The following is a 19,019-nucleotide window of genomic DNA, read 5'->3' as shown; positions in this document are numbered from 1 at the left end:
GGGTCTCTTCAGGAGGCTTGACTGCATGGGAGGCCATAGGAATTCCAATTTCCACCATTCTGATTGTGCCCTTGGTGGGTGCTCAGTTACTACATGCTGAGCCTACTAACCTGCCTATGAACCTTCCAGAAGATGTGTGTGCAGTAAGAGTGATTAAGAGGCAACATTCTGTGGTGGGGGGTGGGGGGGGGGAGGTGGTTTCTCAGCTTAAGTCAGCAGACTGGAAGCAGATGGGCTGCTAGAAGTTTAGTACGAGAGCCGGAGAGATAGGAAGATCATCCTCGGTGCACAGCTATTTGAGTACTTGCATTTCCTCTGTGCAGTAGACATTGGCTTGAGATCTGTTCTTGTTGATGAAGACAATGGCGTTTCCAGAGCTCCTCCGGAGAGGCACCACAGCATAGTGTAATCTCTGCAACCAGACAGCTTAGGTTCAATTCCTTGCACCATTCCTGACCGGCAGGGTGACCTTGGAAAGTCACTCAGGTCCTCTGTGACTCGGTTTCCTCATTTGCACAATGAGAATGTTGATGATAAACAGCATCAGCTTCACAGGGCTATTGTGAAGATCAATAGTTAAATCACTTAACATAGTTTGAGCAGGGCTTGTTGTGATATCACCGTCGGTTGTTATTGTTACCTGTGTAATATGTACACATAAATTCCATACATGTATCATCTAACATAATGCAGTCCTGTGAGGAGAGGTACTACTATCACCTCCACTTTACAAACAAGGAAAGAGAAACAGGTTATAGAAGCAGCCCTAGATCCAGGATATGGAGCCATGCTTCAAACCCAGCTGTTCTAGAAACCCTCCTCATCACTACACTGGTCCAGAGAAAAGCGGCCTATCCGTAGGTAATGACAAGGCAGCACAGTAACTCTTCAGAGGTCACTAAGTGAGGCAGGGTTGTTTGACCTGAGCAGGTACTTCTGAGGTACCAGACAGGCCTAAAATCTAAAGCATAGTTGGCTGGGAGAGAAAGACATTTTAGGGAAGGCACAGATTTGCTCTGGATTCGCTAGCCTGGCGAGTTCCAGGGAGGAAGGAGAAGCAGTTGAAGCTGGTGAGGAAGGCAACCTCTAAACTAGGGAGGGGCTTCTAGATTGTGCTACGGAGCTTGAATTTCATCGTATAGGTAATGAGGGACTGGGAGATGATTTCAAGCAGTTAAGTCTATCGTAGAATGTGAGCTGTTAAGGAGCTACTGAGGAGTCCTCACGGCCTACCGTGCCTCCTACGCCTGACGGCCCTCTGCCCAGGCGACTGACTTCCGCCAGACTTGGATGCTGAAGCAGGCATTGTGCTTCTTCCTCTCTCTCTGAATCTGAAGCAGATTTTGACATAAAAGAGTTGCTCAAATATTTATGGAATGAACTACTGTGTTGTAACATTGTGGAAAGCGGGAGGGGAACTACAAGTTCCAACGCTGGGAGGGCTCCTCCCACCCCCAGAGTCCAAAGGTCCGTGGGAGCAGCGCCTAGGGAGTCCGTCGTGCCTCCAGCCAGCAGCGTCCAGGCAGAGGAATGCCAGGTCTGGGGCAGGGCGCCCGCCTGGTGGGGTGAGGTGCCCAGCATATACCTTCAAAGAGACCGAAATAGGAGATTATATCCAGGTCCCCGCACGGAGACAGGAGTGGGATGTGTGGCGGAGACAAGAGGGCCGAAGTGGCCCGGTCTAAAATGGGCTTGTCCTGTATAGAAGCCTGTTTCGCTCACAGCAATGATCCCACGTGGTAGCTCTTTCTCTCCTGCGCTAGGAGACTCTCAATTCCAACGGTCTGCAAGCGGGGGCTTTCGTGGCAGAAGGGACCGCCTCTGTCTCGTCCCCAAAGCATCCCTGGAGTCCAGAGAAATGGGGGGAATGCAGCGGGAGTAGCGAGTGCCTCGGAGAAAAGGCAGTGGGGCCTCCGGCCCCTCGGTGACCGCAGTGGGCAGAGGTGGCTGTGAAGGGCACGTCTGGCCGCCTTCGCGGACGGCGGGACCCGGGCGCGGGCCGGGCGCGAGGGCGCCAAGCGAGGCTGGCACCGGGAAGCGGCGGACTAGCCGCACGGAAAGCGCGGCGCCCCTCCGCGACTGCAGCCGGCAGCGGCCGGACCGCCTCCCGCGCGGCGCTCTGGGAGTTGTAGGCACTTTCTTTCCACTCTCCTTCGGCGCCTTTGCTCTTGAAGCCCAAGGCAGTACAAGCCTGTGAGCGCCTATGACTCCCCAGGCTGCGAACTCTGGGAATTTCAATTTCTAAAAAGGTGCCCTGACTACGACCCTTCCCAGGATGCCTCCCTCCACTCAACCCGGTTTGAGGACTACATTTCCCAGGCGACCTCAAGGAGGTGGGGCTTCCGAGCTCCGCGGTGCATTGTGGACATTGCAGTCTCCTAGGCACTCGATTTCCACTTCCCGGGCAGTCAGGAGCTGAGGCCCGGACTACATTTCCCTTCCGTCCGCCCACTATCCCGAGGCCGCCTTGGCGCGAGACATTTGCGAGCTGAGTGTCTCCAAGATGGCCGCTTGGGGAAGGAGGCGTCTTGGCCCGGGCAGCAGTGGCGGCAGCGCCCGAGAGAGGTGAGATCTCGGGGCCTGTTGCTCTCCCAGTCCAGTGGCTCAGGAGCCTGGAAGCAAGCGAGGCCTCCTGGGACTGCGCCGCTGTCCCTGCCTTCGTCCCCGGGCTCCCCTGCTCGCCCACCCGCCCTCCACAGACCCTGCGGGGCACGCGGGGCCCCTGCTCCGGCTGATCCAGGATCTCGGTGGGAGCCGGCGCCCGCTCTGGCTCCTCGCGGAGGAGCGGCCTCCTCGGAGGGCTCGGGGGAGGTGACGATGGCGGGGCCGGGCGAGGTGGGCCGCGGCCGTACGAGAGCCGGGCCCGGCCCGGCCCAGGCCACGCGGGAAGGACCTGGCGCCCCGCGCAGGCCCAGGGGACCCGCCTAGCATCCCGCGGCCGAGCGGCGGTCGAAGCTCCTGTCCCGCCGGGCCAAGAGAGCGTGGCCTTCTCGGCTGCGACCCCTGACGCGGTGAGGAGTAGCTCCCGGGAGGCAGAAGACAGGGAAGCCTTCACCGAGTGGGCCGGCTGCGGGAAGGGCAGTGCGGTCTGCACATTTCTCAGGGTAGCTTTAACCTTCCCCGCTTCGCCTCCCGGGCCGAAGGCGGGCCGCTTCCGCGAACCCTCGATTCCTGCGACTTTTCGAGGGTTCTCTGCAAGCGCCCCTGCCGTGGAAGTCCTTTAAAGTGACCTTCCCTAATGAATGAGCTAGGGGCTTGTTTATTCCAAGGTGGATCTCCATGTAGAGAACTGGTTTCTAGAAGACGAGATTGAAATACTCTTTGTGTTTCGTGTTGAATTTAGTTTTTGCTTCAGGAAAGCAGTTTCAGCTAGTAGAAGGCACTGGAAGCTGTCCAGGTACTAGAAATTTGGGGAAGGATGTGTATTGAGGAAGTCACCTGGATTCAGCTGCTCTGTCCATTTTGTTACGGCCTGGTTGGTATAGCAGAGGTCAGGAAGAAAGTTTGGTGTTTGCTTTTTTTTTTTTTTTTTGTCTCTTTGGAGAGGTTTATTAAATAGAAAAGTTCTCTCTCAACTACCCTCATTCTTTTCTTTTCTTTTCTTTCTTCTTTTTTTTTTTTTTTTTTTTTTTAATTCATCACATTCATTGCTGGTGCCTGCAGATGGTTTTCTCAGCTCAGAAGATTCTTCCTGTTTGGTAGTTGTGATAGGCCAGCTTGCATTTTATTCTTAAGCTCAGAGTTATCCAATGTTATCTGTTCAGCATTTCCGCTTCCGTGGAAAAGCAGTGAATGGCAAGCAGATATTTTTGTTTTTCCAACTGCCATCTGCTATTTCTTAGATCAGACTATAGGAAGAAGTTAAAGAAGTGACCTCGATAGTTTCCAGATGGCCTTTAAACCTGGCGCACGTTTTCAAGATCTTCAATGGGAAAATTAATCCTTTAGTAATAGGAATTAACCTGTTTGGAAAAGCCAGAGTAACTGAGAGAAAGATGTTTCTCCTTACTGGAGAAAAACAACTGGAAGGGCCAAATGGGGTTGCCCTAGACGATCCTACAAGGGCTGTACCAGCACAAGTTAAGCTCTTATTGATCTAAGAAATCAGATACTGGGGATTTTATCTCCTTGGTTGGCATTAATTCAAAGCTGAGTTTGCAAACTAGCAGCCCATAGGCTGAATCCAACCCTTGACTGTTAGTCTTCAGTTTTCAAAAATAATTTAAATTACTTGACAATACTTGTAAGTTGAAAGATTTCACATAAAACTCTCCTTGAAAAGTTCAGTAGTGGCTGCCTTTTTTTTGGTCAGGGCAAGTGCTTTCTAGTTCATTACTCACCTGACAGCTTGACTCATTGCAGTTACCTCCCTAGTCTCCTTAAGTGTGCAGGTTGCAACCTTTGGCCTGGAACTGAAAGCTCTGCTCACACATGCAGATGCTGTATGTCAGCCAGGAATGGGGCATCAGGTTTTGTGATTCGGGTGGCACCATCTCTCTTTTCTTACAGATACGGTGGTGTGTGGCTGGGGGGAACCCTTCTGTTTGCCTTTGCTGTGCGGCCCTAGCCAGGCTCTGTTGGAGAAGTCATTTGTCTGAACCCAGTTCCCCTAAGATCCTCCCACACTGAGCAGGGGATGGAAACATAACCCGCTGCTGGGCCAGCTAGCGAACTTCTGGGCACACCTCCATTCCTGCTCAGTGGGTGGAAAGACTGTTCGGGTGGGGCAGGCTGGATTAATTGATTGCCCAGCATGGTAGATTAAGAAGCCCAAGCATGTTACTGCCTCTTACGACTGAAATAGGCTGTTTATGGCTCTCTGCGATGAGTTTGTTCCATGTCACATTTGTGCTGACTCAGATCTTAGCTTCACATTGTAAGACCACTTTCCAGAATTGCTTGACACACCCAGCTGGAGTCTGCTTTATGCTGAAAGTGAAGGACGCATTGCTTGGTGTGGGGCAGGGGCTGGAGCAGAGCAACACTCTGGGCAAACTTTCCAGATTCGCCAGTGGCTGCCAGCTCTGAAGCATGACATGTTTAAAAGGCCCTGCCCAGGGCCAGACTGTCCACTGGAATTACTGACATCAACTGTGTGTTAATGGTGGTTCACTTTAGAATACACAATGTGTGAATTCTTTACCTGGTTCTTGAGTCTAGAACTGTGTTCATTCAGGAGCTACTAGTCACATGTGGCAATTAAATTTAAATTAATTAAAAACAGGGGCACCTGGCTGGCTCAGTCAGTAGCATATGCCACTCTTCACCTTCGGGTTTTGAGTTTGAGGCCCACATTGGGTGTAGAGATTACCTTAAAAAAATTAATTAAATAAAAGTTAATAAGATGAAAAAGTTCAGCTCCTTAGTCACACTAGTCACTTTTCAAGTGCTCAGTAGCCACATGGGGCTTGGGGCTACCATGTTAGATAGGGCAGATAGAGAACACCTCCATCACTGCAGAAAGTTCTGTTGATACAACAACACTGGTCTAGACTAAAAGAGGAAAGGGGTGGAAATAGCAAAATACTAGCTGCTTGCATGTTGATTTTTCTCTCCACTCCATTAAATCCAGGGACTCCACAGTGTTTGTAATGAAGAACATCAGACTCTGAGCTGTAACCTGAATTCTTGTCCAAAATTCAGCACACTGGCAGCGAGCACACGAAACAGATTGCCACTTGTCCTGTCGGCGTCTTTGAGACACACTTGCCCATCTAGGAAGGCCCAGTGCAGGTATCTGTGTGTTCTGCCACTTGGGTGCCACCCTGGACCAGCTCACAGACGGTCCCGCCTGTCCTACTCGGGCTGCTTGTCTTCACTCCCTCAGGGCCTCTGAGCATCCCTGAGTTCTCCGTGATTGTTGGAATGTGAGTATAGCCACATGCTCTCAGTTCCTGTTTTTCTCATCACATGAAGATGTACTCGATCTGATTCTGATCATGATGCAAGGCAGCGGTGCCGTTTAAAGGCCTGGGGTGTTCAGAGGGCCGGGCATACTGTACTAAACGCTCAGGTTGTAGGGGGAACTCACTTTTTGTAGCCCTTCTCTTCCTTGGCTTGTGCAGCCATCTGCCCAAGCTTTAGGCAGCCAGTTCCATGGGATTACATCTACATCATTCTGTACCGTACCTTCTTTCCTAGGACCTCCGTTTTTTTGACAGCTTTGCTTTGCTTTAATATGTGAATCATATAGATGTGATCCTGGATGGCTGGTGGAGGGTTTAGTTCCCAGTCCAGCTAAACAGATGGGCCACAAGCCATGGAGGCAGGTGGCTCACATTCCAGGAGTGACATTCTCTTCATTCTGATCTGATCCTTTCCTTTTAGAGTTGAGGACACTGAGTGGTCTGGGTTGTTTTTTTGTTTGTTTGTTTTTTGGTATTTTTCTCTCTCTTGGAAAACTGCCTTCTGGCCCTACTGTGTGGTAAAAATGTTTCTTTCCTCCTGGTCTGGATGAGCCACACAGGTACAGCATCCATACCCATCTCTAGGTGTGTGGGTTCTCCTCAGCTGGCTACCAGAAGGTGGAGTCGTGCACGCTTGGGCCAGATGTTCTGATCCCGAATATTGGATATTGCAAGTTAAGATCATCTGCTGGAGTTCATCCTCTTAAGGCACGAATTTCCATTTTCCTTGATTGACTTGAGCAGTCTAGATTCCAGCAACAATACCTCGTGCCTCAGTGGTTTAGTCCTTTAGGTCACATTCCAGCTCAGACCCAACTTTCTGAAGAAGGGCAGGATGATCTTGTATGCAGGGAGGGGAGGGGGAGGCCAAGGCCAGGCCTGAGTTTGGCTTCTGTGTCCTGGGCCTCAGGGAGCAGGGGCAGTGGGAGGAGGGAGGAGGTACTCCACAGAGTGAACACCCAGGCATCTCCCAGCCGCCACTGATGTTCTGTTGCCAGCAGCAGTGTTACAGGCCATGGAGTTCTTAGGAAAGCCAATCATCACTTAGTAGAGTCGGAAGAGTCCTTTAGCTCAGGGCTATTGAGTTGGATTTTCCGCCATAATGGAAACATTCTGTATCCATGCTGGGTGTTCTGTATCCATTAGGGTAGCCAGGAGCCACAGGTGGCTGTGGAGTGTTTGAAGGGTGGCTCCTGCTCCCAAGGAACTGGATTTTTTACTTTACAATTGTAGTTAATATATACACGGCCTCATGGCCCTTACACTGGGGTGGTACTTTGCAGCTGTTGTGGTTGGCAGAGCCGGCCCCATTCCACCCTCACTGCAGCACTTGGTAAGAGCCAGGGCCTTTGCCCTGTTTGACATGAGGCAACCTGGCTTAGAGCAGCAAGGTCTTTTGTCCTTGGATACAAAGCCAGCGAGTAACTGAGAGGGAACTTGAATCCAGGTCTCTTGACCTCCCACATGTGGTGTGTTGTGTTCTTTTTCCCCACAGCAGAGCTGCCCAGTTAACCAGAGTGCCCGGAAGGAAAGTGTGCTCTCCTGGATATGGCTTTCTCTGAAACAGAGCAAAATGCCGTGTGCCTGTGGAAGTTCCTTGGCCTCTTTGGAACCATCCTCAATATTTGGGGCTACGTGCCTCTGTCCTAATTGGCCTTTACATCCACAGTGTAGAATCCTACTGCTTTCTTTGCTTCCCAAGGAAGCAATTTTTGATTAGCCAAAGGTGTGTTCACCTAGATTGGGGGCGGGTGGGAGGGGGTAGAGGTAAAGTCCAGCACCTCACATATCGTAGGTAATGAAGTGGCCACATGCTTACTAGGTGGAAAGCAACCTGACATATGGACCTAGTTTAATTTTTCACCCACCAGCTCTCTTAATTACTATAATTGTTTTTCTCCTGCCACTCATTTCAGATGAGCTTCCACTAATGTCTGTTGCTAACCTATCACAGTCAGGCCCAGTGCTAGGTGTACTATGGTGAAAACACAGAGCTCCAAATTGACCTCCTTGGTATTTCAGATGGGAGTTCTTACCCTGGCCTGCCTGGGAGCCCAAGGCCCACTCCAGGCAATGGGCCTAAAGCAGGTGCCTCTGCTATAGTTAGGTTAGGTTCTTCTGGTTCTGCCATGACCAGAACGTTATGGTGGCTTGCACGGGGGCCCCTTGGCCAGTGCTGGCTTGAGCAGACAGGGAAATGGATTTTTCCTCCCACTCACTGGCAGGACTGCTGGGGTGTGAGACCAGCGAGATATCTCAGCCATGAGATGCTGCCTATGCCCAGACTCGCAGTGGTGGGCTTATTCCCTGGTATTGTGGGCTTCTCCGCAAGCTCGGAGACACTTTAGAGCCAGTTGGGCTCCTTCCTGCTCGCCTCGGCTGTGTGGTCTCATCACCCCATGGGATCCAGGGCTGTTGAGTTTTCTTTTTATGAAAAAATTGAAAATTTTCCCATTATAAAAGAAGCACATGCTCATTTGTTTTCTTCTTTGGAAAATACAGAAACGAATGAAGGAAAATAAAATTTTAGTCCCCTGCTAGGCCACCATCCAAAGAAAACTACTGTTGACCTTTCTTCGTGTACAGCATCTTAAATACTTCCCTCCAGATGTTCTATTTTGGGTTTTTAAAAATTGTATGTTAAATATATCAAAAGTATGTTTCTGACATTGGAAAAGCTATAAACTTGCTACCATATGTCTGACCCTTGAAAACATTACACTAAATGAAAGAAGCCAGTCACAAAAGGCCCCAACATGATCTCATTTAATGGAATGTCCAGAATAGGTGAGTCCATCGAGTCAGTAAGCCCCAGCTTGCCAGGGGCTGGGAGGGTCAGGAGAAATGGGGAGCAATGGGATTTCTTTTTGGGGTGATGGAAATACTCCAAAATTGATTGTGGTGTTTGTTGCACAAGGTAGTGAAGGTGCTAAGCCCCTGAATGGTACACTCCAGATGGGTGAATTGTCCGGCATGGACTTGTCTCAGTAAAGCTGTTACTGAAAAGTACTCATCAAAACCACAATGAGATGCCACTTCACACCTGTCAGGATGGCTGCTGTTCAAAACAGACCATTATAAGTATTTATGAGGACAGGGAGTGGTTGGAACCCTCGTGCTCTTTTGGTGGGAACGTAAAGGGATCCAGCCCTGGTGGGAGATAATGTGGTGGCTCCTCAAACAGGTCAAAGTAGAATTACCACACGGTCCAACAATTCTACTTCTAGATGTATATTTAAACGAATTGAAATCGGAAATTTGAGCCGATAATTTTATACCGTCTTCACAGAAGCATTATTCCCAATAGCTAGAAGGCGGAAGTAGCCCAAGCATGATCGATGGATGAACAAGTGTACAGACGTACGATGGAATATTCTTTATTCATCCTTAAAAAGAAGAGAAGTTCTGACTCATGCTCTATAGCATGATTGAACCTTGAAAACATGTCAAGTTGAGTGAGCCAATCGCAAAAGGATAAATACTGTATGATGTCACTTATGTGTGGTACCTAAGGTGGCCAGATTCACAGAGACAAAGTAGAAGCATTGGGGACAGAGTTTTTGCAAGGTGAAGCCATTCTGGAGATGGGTTGCACAATAGTGTGAAGGTACCTCGCACTACTGAATGTACGCTTACCTGGTTGGGACAGTGCATTTTCTGTGTGTTGCACCATGATTTGAAGACCGTTAATAAACCCATGTGCTCCCTGCTAAGCTTAAGTAGAAACTAGCATTATCCTGGCCCCATGTTCCCACAGGCACCCTCACTCATGACTTGTCATTTCCTTGCTTTTCTTCATAGCACACAGGAGAACATTCCTAAGTATAGCATATCCTTTGGTTCTGTGTGCTACTGAATGTGTATGTGAGGTGTCCATCTGTGTGTTCTGGAGCTGTTTTCTCCACCTTACAAGTGAGGGATTCAGCTGTACCTCCATTTCCCCTCTGGTGGAGGAACAGCCTGGTTCATCCATCTCCTCATACGGTGCTGCTCGGAACATTTTTGCACCGCTCTGACTTTTGGGAGGTATCTCCAGACCTTGGGGATCCCATGTTTGAGACCACTTTTACAATTTCAGATTCCTGGGAATCCCTGGGTGGCTCAGGGGTTTAGTGCCTGCCATTGGCTCAGAGTGTGAACCTGGGATTGAGTCCTGCATCGGGCTTCCTGCATGGAGCCTGCTTCTCCCTCTGCCTGTGTCTCTGCCTCTCTTTCTCTCTGTGTCTCTAATGAATAAATAAAATCTTAAAAAAAAAAAATTCAGATTCTTCTGAGACCAGCTTCCCAGTCCCCTATACAGGGGACTACACAGCTACATGCTGGGCAGGCTGTCAGGTGCACAGAGGGCACCCACATCCGGGGAATGGAGTTCAGCAGGTTGATTCTTCATTATGGCCACCTTTTCACCAGAAAGCCAGCGTTCTGATGACAGTTTCCAGACTACCATCAGCGTGGATACAGAGGAGGAGAGGGGAAGGTCTCAGGCCCGCTCTCGTTGAAGGCAGGGGAAGGGAGGTTGATTCAAGAGCCCTACTCACAAGTGCCCATGATCCTGAGGCAGCATCCACAGCAGCCCCTCCAGCACAGATGCCTTGATGCTCTGCTCCATAGGCTAGTTAAGGGCTCAACATGCAAACTGATCTCAGCACTGGCAGAGGGAGTTTAAGAGCATGACTCTACAGGGGTCCATAAGTACCATGGATCGTGCTAAATTCAAAAGGTTTAAAAGTTATTTGGTAAAAGAGACCCCTTTTCTTTCTGGAGCCACTCCATTCTTCTCCCCAGCAATAGTCCTAATTTTCAGGTCTTTGTATTTTCAGAAATGTTCTGTGCATGTAAAAGTGTGTACCTTTTTAAAAGTACACTAAAGATACCATAATATGATCACTGTCCTGTACTTGTCTTCTTCACTTTATTTCTTGGATACTTTTCCATCAGTGCTCTTTCTCTTTTTTTACATGAACTTTAAAAAAAAAAAAAAAAGATTGGTTTGAGAGAGAGAGAGAGCATGCACGCACGCACACCCACACCCACACGCACATGCCAAGTAGTGGGGAGGAGCAGAGGGAGAGGGAGACAAGCAGACTCCGCCCTGAGTGCAGAGCTCAACTTGGCGCTTGATCCCAGGACCCTGAGATCATGACCTGAGGTGAAACCAAGAGCCGGGTGCTCAATTGACTGAGCCACCAGACAGTTCTACATGAACTCTTTTTTTTTTTTTTTTTTTTTAATTTTTATTTATTTATGATAGTCACACAGAGAGAGAGAGAGAGAGAGAGAGAGAGAGAGAGGCAGAGACATAGGCAGAGGGAGAAGCAGGCTCCATGCACCGGGAGCCTGATGTGGGATTCGATCCCGGGTCTCCAAGATCACGCCCTGGGCCAAAGGCAAGCGCCAAACCACTGCGCCACCCAGGGATCCCTACATGAACTCTTTTTTATGCACTCTTCTTACTGGTCATTTCACACTTGCTGTGAAAAGCAAAAATACAGTTTCTGAAGAGTCCTTAGGACTCCTATTAGCTTTTTGTTTTGTTTTGTTTTGTTTTTGATCTGCATTTGTGTACCATGGCTCTAGTTAGGGCTTGGGTGTTTCCTTCCATAGTTGAGTTACATGTGACCTGGAAGCAAAAGCATGCCACATGGGGGTGGGCATTGGAGTAGTTGGGTGGCAGCAGACATAGCTCTCTTCTGGGAGTACTTGCCACCAGGTTTCTGAAGTAACAACCCGTGGCAGCCATGCAGACTGGATCCAGTGGTCCAGGCAGATTTAATTTAATTTAATTTAATTTAATTTAATTTAATTTAATTTATTCATGAGAGACACCGAGAAAGCGGCAGAGACACAGGCAGATGGAGAAGCAGGCTCCCTCTGGGGAGCCTGATGCGGGACTCCATCCCAGGACCCTGGATCACCTGAACTGAAGGCCGACACTCAACCACTGAGCCACCCAGGTATCCCTTCAGGCAGCTTTTTTTTTTTTTAAGATTTTATTTATTTATTCATGAGAGACACAGAGAGAGGCAGAGACACAGGCAGAGGGAGAAGCAGGCTCCATGCAGGAAGCCCAACATGGGACTTGATCCTGGGTCTCCAGGATGACGACCTGGGCTGAAGGCAGCGCTAAACCGCTGAGCCACCCGGGCTGCCCTCGGGCAGCTTTTAAAACGTATGAGACCTCACACCTCAACTGTCAGAGCCCAGATAGAAGGAGTAGATGTTGATTGCTTGATAGGGGAGCCTCTAACAAATGGGGCCTCTGGTGTGTGTGTGTGTGTGTGTGTGTGTGTGGAACTTTTGTGTCTCCTTCCATGTGTAGCATATAGAATCTTGGAAATCTACTTCTCAAGACTTCAGATTATATCCTTTCCCAATGAGACAGTCTCTCCTGAATTTGGGTACAGCAGTTTGGCTTTAAGAGCAGAATTCATGGGCAGCCCTGGTGGCGCAGCGGTTTAGTGCCACCTGCAGCCTGGGGTGTGATCCTGGAGACCCGGGATCGAGTCCTGCATCGGGCTTCCTGCATGGAGTCTGCTTCTCCCTCCGCCTGTGTCTCTGCCTCTCTCTTTGCTCTCTCTGAATGAATGAATGAATGAATAAATAAATAAATAAATAAATAAATCTTTAAAAAAAATTTTTTTTTAAAAAAGCACAATTCATGAGTGTCAAGGCAGTGTGTATGGCACTACCTACTGGGCTGGCTTCAGAGGTTGACTTGTGTGAAGTCACCTAGAAAGTTACTTCAATGTGGCTCTTGTTTTTACACTATGGGGGCTGATTCATGGTGACCAGGTGGGAGTGGGGTGACCTGCCCACAGTAAGCTGTTGGGACTTCAGGCAGCTGTGGCATGCTGTGGCAAGGTTGGGTGTATGTATTGGATGAGCACACCTGTGTCTACACATACTTGTCTGAGCTGTGTTGTTTGTGGCTGCCCATAGCCAGAAAGCAGGGGGTGAACAACTGTCTGTGTCTACTCACTGTTCCTGTGCTGTTGGGCCTGATGCTGGGCACATGTGACAACAATAGTGAGACAGGAACCTGTAGGGTACTGGCCTCTCACTGTCAGGCTTGAAGGGGACCTATGGACACATCTACTCATCTGTCTCAACAAGCAGCAGAAGAGTCCCCTGCCCACCATGCCTGCCCCTAGGATGGAGGCCAGCTGGGTTTGCAGAAGGGAGGGCAGCAGGGGGCTGGGGGAGGTGGGGGTGGGATCTGCTCGCTGATGTGTTTCCAGAACGGAACACTCTGTTCCAGACACTAGAGTTTCAATGGGCATTTTCTTTTTTTTCTTTTCTTTTCTTTTTTCTTTTCTTTTCTTTTTTCTTTTCTTTTCTTTCTCTTTTCTCTTTTCTCTTTTCTTTCTTTTCTTTTCTTTTCTTTCTTTTAAGATTTTATTTATTTATTCATGAGAGACACACAGAGAGAGAGAGAACCAGAGACACAGGCAGAGGGAGAAGCAGGCTCCATGCAGGGAGCCCAACATGGGACTCGATCCCAGGTCTCCAGGGAGGCAGCACTAAACCGCTGCGCCACCAGGGCTGCCCTCAACGGTCATTTTCTTATTGGCCTCAACATACTTTTTCACAACATTCAGGATGGCTACAATCTGCTGGGCAGAGAAGGCACTGTAAACTGAGGTAGATTTTGGGTTTGGGCAGGAACATTCTGTAATCCCAACCTTGACACCCATGTTTTGCTTTAAATGTTCTAGAGGGACTTTGGGGCCAGAAAGGCATCCCTGGCCTCACTTTGCCAGTCAGTGGGACACACACTGACTTGGAAGTGCGTCCTCTTCACAGCTTGAGAGCACATGGGAAGTCTGAGCTGTCTGGGAGCGAGTCCTCTTCTTGGCCCTGTGCACATGGGGGCTGTCAGCCCATTACCAGTACTTCATTTGTTCTGTGACTTATCTAGTCAGCGTGAGACTGTGCCTCTTAGGTTTGCTTCTTTGCTAAAGGTGGCTTCTACAGTGCTGAGTCTTGCCTGGAAGAACTGAAACAAGCTCCATCTCCCCTCCCTGAATTAAACCCAAATGAAAGCCTTGAAAGGGAAAACTGTCCTTTTCCTATTTCATCAACTTCTGGTGGATTCTTCCAGAAACAGGTCATTAACTCATCCTGGAGAGGCAGCCCCAACTACTGGCACACTGTAGGGAGCTGCTTTGGCAGTGTCTCATATTCAGGAGGCTTCTTGTCTGACCCTCAGAGAACAGTTTCTCCCCCGTGCACACCGTTTAATTAGGGCCTGTGATTTAATTAGGTGTCTCAGAGCCCAGCTTAATTACAGTTACTTTTTCAGGATAAAGAATTCCCTCTGCCCAGGTCCCAGCCAGCAGTGCCTTTTGCTCAAGTAGTTCCCACCTGGGCACGGAGGCCCTCCTGGAGGATGCTTCTCTCCCTGCACTTGAGGGCACAGTCAGCCCATTACCAGTGACTTCATTCCTGATGTGAACACAGGAGAGTATTGACCAGTTGTTTTTCTGACAGTGAAACTCTGCCTCTGAGGTTTACTTATTTGTTGTCTAAAAGTAGTTTTTATCGTGCCGAATCCTGCCTGTGAGTGATAGCTGGCAGTGGTGCTCAGTGGTCTCACTCTTTGATCACCTGTCCTTTCTCCTGGAAGTGTGCCCACAACAGTCCAGTTTTCACCATACTTAACATGTAATTTCATCTTTGAAGGCAGGCTAGGACCTAGAGGTTCTGGAGGTGGCCTTGTTTTAGAAGCCTTCACTTGTCCTTAATGTGTGCAGTCAATGACGAGGAAACTCAGCCCAGCTCCCCGTGGCTTCACTCTGCCTGGTGTGCAGGCCTGGGATATGTGGGGCCAGTGGGCCTCGTGTCCTTGAGCACTTAGGGCTGTGCTACTTGGATGATCAGACCTCAGGTGCGTGGGCTGCCTTCACCTTTGTATGGCTGTATGGCTCAGTATGCCAGTCCAGAGCCCCAGTTAGAGGGGGTTGGTCTGGGGTGGGGGGAGCAGTGAGCACCAGGAGCCAGGTGGAGGGGGGGGTCTCCTTTGTGGTGGTCTGACCAGCCCAGAGACCAGGGGTCGCTGAAAGGAAGGGGCTACTTTTCCCTGAGGCATGGGAAAGGTGCTCTGTGCTGCCTGGTGTGTTGGCTTAAGTGGCTTGATCCAGCTTCAAGAGCTGTGTTTAGCGGTGTTCCCCCTCAGAGGCTGGTATGAAGGCTTTTGACCAGATGAACTAAGAACACAAAACTAGGAGAAACGGTATATGTTGGATGACGGTATGGAAATTCAGAAGGATCTGGACAGGCTGAAACAAGCCAAATGGAAATGACAAGGCGTGTACAGGTCTATATTTAGGTTTGCCCATCAGGGGTATGGAAAGATTCTGCTTTGGATGCAAAGTTTGCACTGAAGAGGCCTCAAATAGAATCCTGAAACCACCTAAAATGCCCCCATGGCCCATGGTCACAGCTCACTCGCTGGCCTTGATGTGCAGCTGAGTCTCTGGCCTCCAGATTTATCTTCCACCGGTGAGGGTCAAGTCACCCATCCCTAGTCCTAGGAGTTGGATCAGCTCAGCCACGTGAAGTGGGTCTTTGTGAACAGTGTTTCTTTTGTGTGAGAGAGAAACGTTTCCTGGCAATCCATACAGAGAGTCCTGGTGGTACAGGGTCAGTATGGGTGGGAACCTCTGGGGGCCCTTAAGGTCCCTCTTACACTAAATTCCATTGTCCCTGTTCTTGAGGCATCGTCTTTTCCTAGTTGAATCAGAGGGCTTCTTTTCCTAAGCTGTGTGCTGGTGTTCTTGGGGCTGCTGGCCTCGGGTGTTTTCTGCAGCTTGTCCTCTCATGGTGGCCAGAGGAGTTTTGTTCTCTGTCATCCAAGGAAAAGACAACCCTATCTGTCTTGTGTTCTGCAGGCCAGGGATGACTACTTTTGAGCCTTGCAGAGGGTAGAGTGTTTGGCACAGCCAGCCATGGGTCTGTTGGTTTCCATGGAAGATTACTCCTCCACCTGCTCTGGTTAACCAAGACCACGTTTCATTTTCCAACCTTAGGCCTCTGTGTTAACAGGATGCCAGGCAAAACATTCTTCCTCTGGGCTCCTTTGCAAACTTCACTCCACACTGCCTTGGGCTAACCGCCAGGTTTGGTACACCTTGCAGGCAGTCATCATAGAGATCTGGGTACTCCTTTTCCTGTGTCTTTCTACATTTCAGTATTTTACTCTTCCAGAAAAAAAAATTTTTTTTAACTGAGTCACCTTGTGTATTGGGTTCCAAGGAAGATAACATAAGCGAGACATGGTGCCCTCAAGAACTCAGACTCTCTGGTGAGCCTGAGGCCCCAGACTTCAGCCATGGACTTCTCCCCAGGGTCTCAGCACAGAAGTGCGGTGAGTGCTTCTCAGCCTAACTGTCTCCTCTTTCTCCTCCCACCCCCCCAACCCCCAAGGGTGAGCTTGTCGGCCACAGACTGTTACATTGTGCATGAGATCTACAATGGGGAGAATGCCCAAGACCAGTTTGAATATGAGCTGGAGCAGGCCCTGGAAGCCCAGTACAAGTACATCGTGATCGAGCCCACGCGCATTGGTGATGAGACGGCCCGCTGGATCACTGTGGGCAATTGCCTGCACAAGACCACCGTGCTAGCGGGTACCGCCTGCCTCTTCACCCCATTGGCGCTGCCCTTAGATTACTCCCACTACATCTCCCTGCCCGCAGGCGTGCTCAGCCTGGCCTGCTGCACCCTCTACGGGATCTCCTGGCAGTTTGACCCCTGCTGCAAGTACCAAGTGGAGTACGACGCCTATAAACTGTCCCGCCTGCCCCTGCACACACTCACTTCCTCTACCCCGGTGGTGCTGGTCCGGAAGGACGACTTGCACAGAAAGAGACTGCACAACACGATAGCACTGGCCGCCCTGGTGTACTGTGTAAAGAAGATTTACGAACTCTACGCCGTATGATTTCAGTAGGACAGGGAGAGGAGCAAACAGCCCAGCCCAGGAGAGACAAGAGTATTCAGATTGCCACAGTAACATTTTTTTGCTCTGTGAGGCAGCAGAGCCTGGGAAGGTGTTTGGTTTAATATTTGTTATTTTAAAAAAATAACACAGGTCACAGGTGTACCAAGGGTTTTTCAACTCATTACACTAAGATGTGGATTTCCATAACCCACAGGGGGTCTGAGGTGTGGAAGTCTGACCAGGCAATGGAATGTTGATGGCAACGCTACTGAGGGGGTGTGAATGCGCTTGCGGGGTGGGTGGGGGGGGAGGTCTTTAAGTATATCCTTTAACTGTACCATCCAGAGCCAACCAGAAGCTATTGACCATTAAAATTATGAGAATTTCAACTTCAGGTGTCTTCTCTTTCCGTTACTGCCTACAGCTGCTGCAGTCAGCTCCAGGTGGTAGCTGGCACATGGTAGCCGTGGGCACCATAGGTGCCGCCCTGTTCCTTGTTGCGACCTGGGATCACCATTCGCAGCAAGAACAGTCCTTTGAACAAGGCGGGCCCAGACCCCTTCCAGAGCAGTCGCACAGCTCATGCCAGCCTCCTTTTCAAGGCCAGCACTGCTAAATGCTATTTGGGGACATGGTAGGATCAGGTGATGAGGCCTAGAGGTCACTGGATTTCCACATGGGTCCATGTAGAGTGGAGGCCTGGGACCTCCTGTCCAAAGATTCTCATTTAGGACACACAGGTGGAACATCTGTATTTTTTTCAAAGCCTCGAAGCTCTTCCTGATGTGACCTGGAGTTCAAGCCCACTGCCTCTCCCAGATCTCCCATTCCACAGGAGCCAGCTCCTGAGCCCCTCCCTCATAGCAAAGGGCATGTTACACACCATCCTCCATATCCCCTCTAAGGTGTTAGATAAATGAAAAACCTTCCCTTCCACAAAGATGTCAGGTCCCCTGTCTTACCAGCAACCTTCCTAAGACCTGCTCTCATTCTTCCCTGAAGAACTACATGGCACTTCCTTTTTAAGAAGCCACCTAATTTTAAAGGATTCATTGGGAAGATCTGACACCAGAGAATAATGAAGGGGTACATGGAAAGGCGTTCAGGAGGTCGGGGGCGATTGATCCATTCATTACAAGGGGAGATCCAGACCTTTTAAAAGACTTCAAAATGGACCATGGTCTGCAATGAGTTTGAAAAACTTTAATTCCAAGGGGCCTAAAAATACTAATCACTCAGCTGAATGCTGGGTGGCAAAATGGTGTTGGGGCACACTACTGTGTACATGGCAGTCTGGTCATCTGGAACAATGATAAATCGGTAGTGACCCTAGACAAACACCTGGAGTCGCCTGTGCAGTGCACACTACCCTTGGGTGTCTGACTGCTGGCTCCCAAGCTGGCTGGGCAGGAATGGTAAGGTGCTTTTGTAATAAATGGCTCAGATTTGGAAAGGGAGCCCTGTGCTCTGCCTGCAAATCAGACTTTCAAGGGGGAGGTGGCTGGAAGTGGACAAGCAGTAGCCATCTCGGTCAGGTCAGCTGAGAAGTCCTCACCAGAATAGAAGCCAGTGCAAACAGGCTGGCTCCAGCTGCACTGAACAAAGAGATTTTTGTCAGGTGGACGAGCCCAGATTCTGAAATAGCACCTCAGCTACGTGTTCCCTGCCAAGGCGAGGCCTTAGGGCTGCTGTGAAGCACAGGGCAGGAATTTGATGTTCCAGGCCTCTACATGAGCAGTGCCCCAAGTCAGCTGGGAAGGGGAGCGGCAGGACCACACCTGCGCCTGGAAAGCCTTCCCTTCTCTGTGCCACCTTCAGACTCACACACGTCACTGATGAGTGGGATAGCTCCCTGGTGATGTGCCACAGTGCTCTTAAAAGAAACAGCCTTAACTGCCAACTGGGAAACAAAGGTCAGGTCAGCTGGGCCCTTCTCTGCAAAGTGTATGTACACATGACTCCTGCGTGTGCCCACATCCATGAATGCATCATGCCATTAATCCAATTACACGAGTCTTTGAGCTGCCCAGTGTCTCGCCCCAATTTCAGAGAAGAGCAAAGAGCCTCTCTAAAAGCTCATCAGGAAATGCAGAGGAGCAGACCCCTATAAACACTTACTCTCTCTTGTTAGCCTATCAGTTCCCTCCAAAGTGTTCACATCTGGTTCAGTA

At 49.7% G+C, this 19,019-nt stretch overlaps 1 protein-coding gene across 3 annotated transcripts; it reads left to right on the top strand.

Moving 5' to 3' along the window:
* The first annotated feature begins 2,414 nt into the window (after nt 1-2,414).
* On the top strand, nt 2,415-17,234 carry TMEM11 (transmembrane protein 11). 3 transcript variants are annotated; one of them, XM_041772023.1, is made up of 2 exons: nt 2,415-2,565; nt 16,332-17,234. In XM_041772023.1, exons 1-2 carry the CDS (start codon nt 2,504-2,506, stop codon nt 16,846-16,848), a joined length of 579 nt encoding a protein of 192 aa, XP_041627957.1. In that variant the 5' UTR covers nt 2,415-2,503; the 3' UTR covers nt 16,849-17,234. The 3 variants fall into 3 exon arrangements, 2 of the variants coding, with proteins under 2 accessions (XP_041627957.1, XP_041627958.1); XR_005990372.1 differs by lacking the exons at nt 2,415-2,565; nt 16,332-17,234 and adding exons at nt 5,595-5,867; nt 6,467-7,398; XM_041772024.1 differs by lacking the exon at nt 2,415-2,565 and adding an exon at nt 5,595-5,867.
* The last annotated feature ends 1,785 nt before the right edge of the window (nt 17,235-19,019 follow it).

This window comes from Vulpes lagopus, chromosome 10, assembly GCF_018345385.1.
Source record: "Vulpes lagopus strain Blue_001 chromosome 10, ASM1834538v1, whole genome shotgun sequence".
NCBI classification, from domain to species: domain Eukaryota; kingdom Metazoa; phylum Chordata; class Mammalia; order Carnivora; family Canidae; genus Vulpes; species Vulpes lagopus.
The sequence above is the reverse complement of the archived record's forward strand: the minus strand, read 5'-3'. Positions and strand labels throughout refer to the sequence as shown.

What these genes read in the sequence shown, in the direction of transcription:
- TMEM11 (XM_041772023.1), top strand. Translation starts at nt 2,504, where the DNA reads ATGGCCGCTTGGGGAAGGAGGCGTCTTGGCCCGGGCAGCAGTGGCGGC. An exon ending in GGCGGCAGCGCCCGAGAGAG is followed by an intron (nt 2,566 to 16,331) that starts GTGAGATCTCGG and finishes CCAACCCCCAAG; the next exon opens with GGTGAGCTTGTCGGCCACAG.